A 4,514-nucleotide genomic window follows, 5' to 3' on the forward strand; every position below is an offset into this window, starting at 1 on the left:
CTCCTGTAGTTGCAGCTACTTGGAAGGCTGAGGCGGAAGGATCGCCGGAGCCCAGCATGTCGAGGCTGCGGTGGCCGGGAGCGGCCACTGCACTCCAGTCTGGGTGACAGAGTGAGATGCCAACTCAAAAAAAATAAAAGAAAAGAATGAAAGCTACCGCTGAGTAAGGGCTCACCACGTCCTAGGCTGGTGCCAGACGGTCATCATGGACTTAATCCTCAGAACAGCTTCTCAGGGGTGACAAGGTTAAGTGACTTGGTCCAAGTCACACCGAGATGCAAACCCAGGCCATTCCAGGGCCACACCCTCAGCCTTAGACCACATGGCCCCCTAAGCTTCAGGCCTAGGCCCAGGGAGCTCTGGGTTTCAGGGTCACAGGGGTGGGAGGCGATCCCCAAACCCCCGTCCCCTCTGCTCTCACAGGTCAAAACACAGCTGCAGGCCCAGACGGTGGCCGCGATGGCCGTGGGACACCAGCACAATCACCAGGTGAGGCCTGTCACTCCCATGCCTCCTGTGCGTGGCCGGCCGGGCAGGGGCCATCCAGTAACCGCATGCCCTCTCCCTGCAGAGCGTTCTGGGTGCCTTGGAGACCATCTGGCGGCAGCAGGGCCCGTCGGGACTGTGGCGGGGCGTGGGTGGGGCTGTGCCCCGAGTCATGGTGGGCTCGGCTACCCAGTTGGCCACCTTCACCTCCGCCAAGGCCTGGGTGCAGGAGCGACAGGTGAGGGGCCGGAGACAGCTGCGCCCGCCCACACGGGCACTCAGGAGGGGGGAGGACCCCCTGCTTCCTTCCATACAGGGAAGTCTGGGGGTGGCAAGGACGGGGCCCCAGCTCTTGGGCCCAGCAGGAGTGGGGGCGTTAGAAGTGAACCCCAGAGCTGTGAAGGAGCTCAGGGTGGTGGGTGTCGGGGGTTGGTTGGAGGGGCCTCACCTGCCCCACTTTCCACAGCCCTCCCATCCCCCGCATGCTAGGGGTGGAGCAGGTTCCAAGTGGGTGGGTCGAGGGCAGTTGCAGGCGTCAGCAGCCTGTGCCATCCCCACAGTGGCTCCCAGAGGACAGCTGGCTGGTGGCCCTGGCTGGGGGCATGATCAGCAGCGTTGCCGTGGTCGCTGTCATGACGCCCTTCGACGTGGTCAGCACGCGGCTGTACAATCAGCCAGTGGACGGAGCTGGAAGGGTGAGCAGGGGTGGGCGGGAGGAAGGAGTGGGAAACGGGGAGCTGGGAGCCCACCCCCAACACACACACACACACACACACACACACACACACACACACACACACACACACACACACGCAGCCAAAGACACGCAGACACGTAGGCTTGCTTGCTGAGCCCTGAGACCCAGGCACGGGCTAAGCCCTTCCACATTCGGGTTTTATTCCATCCTTCCAACCACCTTCGTTTTCCTGGTGAGGAAACTGAGGCTCAGAGAGATCAGGTGACTTGCCTGAGGTCACTCAGTGGGTAAGTGGAGGAGCCCAAACCGGAATCCAGGCCTGCCCCCAGCCTTCCCGTGGCACTGTGGCCTCACAGATGTGCCCCATACACCAGGTAAGTTGGGGTGAAATCAACCCATGTGTCACAAGCTGAGCCGAACCCCGTGACATAAAGCTGTGACTGCCTGGAGGAAGAGGCCCCTTCTTCCAATGTCACAGCCTAGAGGGTCACCTTTTAGTGATCTGCCCAGCAGGGGTGGGTCCCCTTTCTGATGTGCCTGCAGAAGCCTTGAACACACAGATAGCCTGGCTGTGCCAGCCAGGGCCCCGTGGCCTGTGGAGTGACGCCCACCCCATGTCTGTCCCCAGGGCCAGCTATACAAGGGCCTCGCCGACTGCCTGGTGAAGATCTGGAGGCAGGAGGGCCCCCCCGCGCTCTACAAGGGCCTGGGCCCCGCCTACCTGCGCCTGGGTCCCCACACCATCCTCAGCATGCTCTTCTGGGACGAGCTGCGGAAGCTGGCCGGGCGGGCCCAGCACCAGGGCACCTAGGCCACGTCCCACCCCTCATGTCCTGACACAGCCCGGCGCTTGGCCGGAAGTGACAACCTGCTCCCCAGGGACTGGCTGTCCCAGAGCAGGTCACAGGCCCAGGCCCTGCCACAGGCCCAGGATGCGTGTGGGCAGCTCGGAGCCACTCAGTCCCAGGGCCCCATCCAGCCTCCGGGCCCACCCAGGGCCAGAGCATCCAGGCACCCACCCACTCTGCTCTCCAGAAAGTTCTCTCCCTTCTCTGTATGGGGTCACCGCCTCCCAGAGTCTTACTCATGGTTTTAACAACTGCTGCGGGCATGGCTGTCTCCATGAGCGAGTGACTACCCACATCAGCTCACTTAGTCCTCGAATAACAGCATGAGACAGGTCACATTCTCATTGACCGTATGGAAGCTGAGGCTGAGAGAGGTGACACGGCTTTGACCAAAGCCACAGAGCTTTGAAGTGGCAGAGCCAGGACTGGAACTCGGCTCTGCCCCCTGAGACCTGTGCCCTTGACAAGGGCACTGCTGTGCCAGGACCACGAGGCTGGAGTGCCCTTGGGGAGGTGCACCATGGGGCTGTGGGGCTGTCATCTGTCTTTTTCATGGAGGCTACCATGTCAGAGTCCCACAGCCAGGGAGACTTCATGGAAACTGACTTCCTCGCAGTTCTGGAGGCCGGGAGCCTGAGACCAGGGCTGGTTTCTTCCGAGGCCTCTCTCTGTGGCTTGGGAATGCCACCTGTCCCTGTATCTGCACGAGGTCATCCCCCCGTGTGTCTATGTCCTGATTTCCTCTTCCGATAGGCACCAGTCATGCTGGATCAGGGCTACCCTCACGACCCCATTCTAACTATCTCCATGAAGACCCCGTCTCCAGACATGGTCACATCCTGCGGTACTGGGGTTAGGACTTCAGCATGTGAATGGTGGGGGACACAATTCAACCCATCACATCATCCAAGGGCTCTCACTGAGGGCCGCCCGGGCGCCCAGCACTGTGGGCATTTGCACATAGCCTGACAGTTCTGAAAGGGAGTTCTGGGGTCCCCGCTGTTCAGATGAGGTGACGGCGGCCCAGGGAAGGGAAGTGCCAAGCCCAAGGTGAGAAGCAGGGTGGAGCTGACAGCAGGCAAGTCGCAGATCTGGGCCCTCTCTCCAGCCTAGCAGGAGACTCGAATCACTGCACCAACCTTTGGACTGCAGAGGTGGACGGAACTCCCTGGAAGGGGCAGGACTGGCCCGGTACCAACCGCTGTCCCTGCCACACCCATGTCCCAAGGGCTGCTCCCAGGAACACCCCCCACCGCACACTCCAATAAAGTTTTCTATTTTGTCTTACCTCAACAACTCACTTTCGTCACCAGCCTCAGTCTCCCCATCCCTGAGCCCCAGCCCTTGGCTCTCTCCCCTCTGGGCAAGGAGGATAGGAAAGGTGGCTACCTGGCCAGCCCGGTCCAGTCTGGCCCAGGTGAGGCCTGCCACCTAGTGGGCACAGGGTGGAACGTCAAGAAGGGCGGCCCACGGCCCGAGGGAGGTGAGGGCCCAGGCAGGATTTGGGAAGAATGGATCCCAACCTCAGGCTGCGGGAGATTTCCTGTTGGGCCAGAGCTAGACCTGAGGCTTTGGGAAGCTGGAACCAAACCTCACAAAGGGCCAGCAGAGCCTGTCCTCAGGCTTTGAGTCCCAGACCTCAGGTTGAGAGGGCAGAACCTGACCTCAGGCTGCGGAGCGGGGGTGGGGGGAATAGAGACCCAGACCTCAGGCTGTGGGAGTTAGAGTCCCAGACCTCAGGCCGTGGGGGAAAGAGCCCTAGACCTCAGGCTGAGAGGGCAGAGCCTGACCTCAGGCTGTACGGGATAGAGTCCAAGACCTCAGGCTGTGGGGGATAAAGCCTCCACTTCCTGGCCTTGGGCTGAGAGGGCAGAGCCCACACTTCAGGCTGAGAACAGGACCCAGACCTAAGATGGGCGGGACAGATGAAGCCTGGGGCTTTGGGGGAGGCATCGGGTGGTTCAAGCCTTCGGGGAGGGCTAAAAAAAGTGGACTTCAGCAGGGACAGAGATCAGACACTCAGCTGAGAGCTACACACGCTTCACCCCACGCTGCCCAGATGGAGCAGTCAGCTCCTGACACCCCAGTGCCAAGAGCTGTGGCCTCACCTTCCTGGGGCTTGGAAGGGTTAAGGCCCTGGCTCTCCTCCCCTCCCCTCCCCTGGGCCTTTGACCCCTCCTTGTCCCTCCCCTCCGCTGACACCTTTGCCCAGTGACGTGGGTTTGTCCCTGCAGACCTGGCCGGAGGCTGGGGCTGGAGCAGGGCTGCCATGTTCTCCCTGCCGTCACTCCCCTCCTGGCTCCCGGGCCTCCCCTCCCTCGAGTGGGGCTCCAGCCTCCTTGACTCCCTCCTGCAAGGTGAGCACCTGGCCCCATTCCCGCCTGAGCCCCGCCCCCCCAGCTCCAGGCAGTGCAGGGTGGGTGCCCTACCCCACCCACCGGGACCTCCGCCACCCCGCCCCTTGGCTGTCCCCTCCTCTGACC

General features: G+C 62.1%; 2 protein-coding genes across 2 annotated transcripts in view; both read left to right on the plus strand.

Annotated features, from left to right (window-relative positions):
• Positions 1 to 2,129, plus strand: part of SLC25A34 (solute carrier family 25 member 34) — a 3,940-nt gene extending 1,811 nt beyond the window's left edge. The window contains exons 3-6 of the mRNA XM_021712371.1: positions 424 to 489; positions 572 to 724; positions 1,047 to 1,181; positions 1,812 to 2,129. Coding sequence (XP_021568046.1) covers positions 424 to 489; positions 572 to 724; positions 1,047 to 1,181; positions 1,812 to 1,994 — 537 coding nt within the window. The 3' untranslated portion in view covers positions 1,995 to 2,129. The remainder of the gene's footprint in view (positions 1 to 423; positions 490 to 571; positions 725 to 1,046; positions 1,182 to 1,811) is intronic.
• A 2,171-nt stretch (positions 2,130 to 4,300) lies between these two features.
• The window catches only part of TMEM82 (transmembrane protein 82), a 4,725-nt gene continuing 4,511 nt past the window's right edge, over positions 4,301 to 4,514 (plus strand). The window contains exon 1 of the mRNA XM_008058126.1: positions 4,301 to 4,388. Coding sequence (XP_008056317.1) covers positions 4,301 to 4,388 — 88 coding nt within the window. The remainder of the gene's footprint in view (positions 4,389 to 4,514) is intronic.

The sequence above is a fragment of the Carlito syrichta genome, unplaced genomic scaffold, assembly GCF_000164805.1.
Source record: "Carlito syrichta isolate Samal-C Ts95f unplaced genomic scaffold, Tarsius_syrichta-2.0.1 Scaffold303214, whole genome shotgun sequence".
Classification (NCBI taxonomy): Eukaryota; Metazoa; Chordata; class Mammalia; order Primates; family Tarsiidae; genus Carlito; species Carlito syrichta.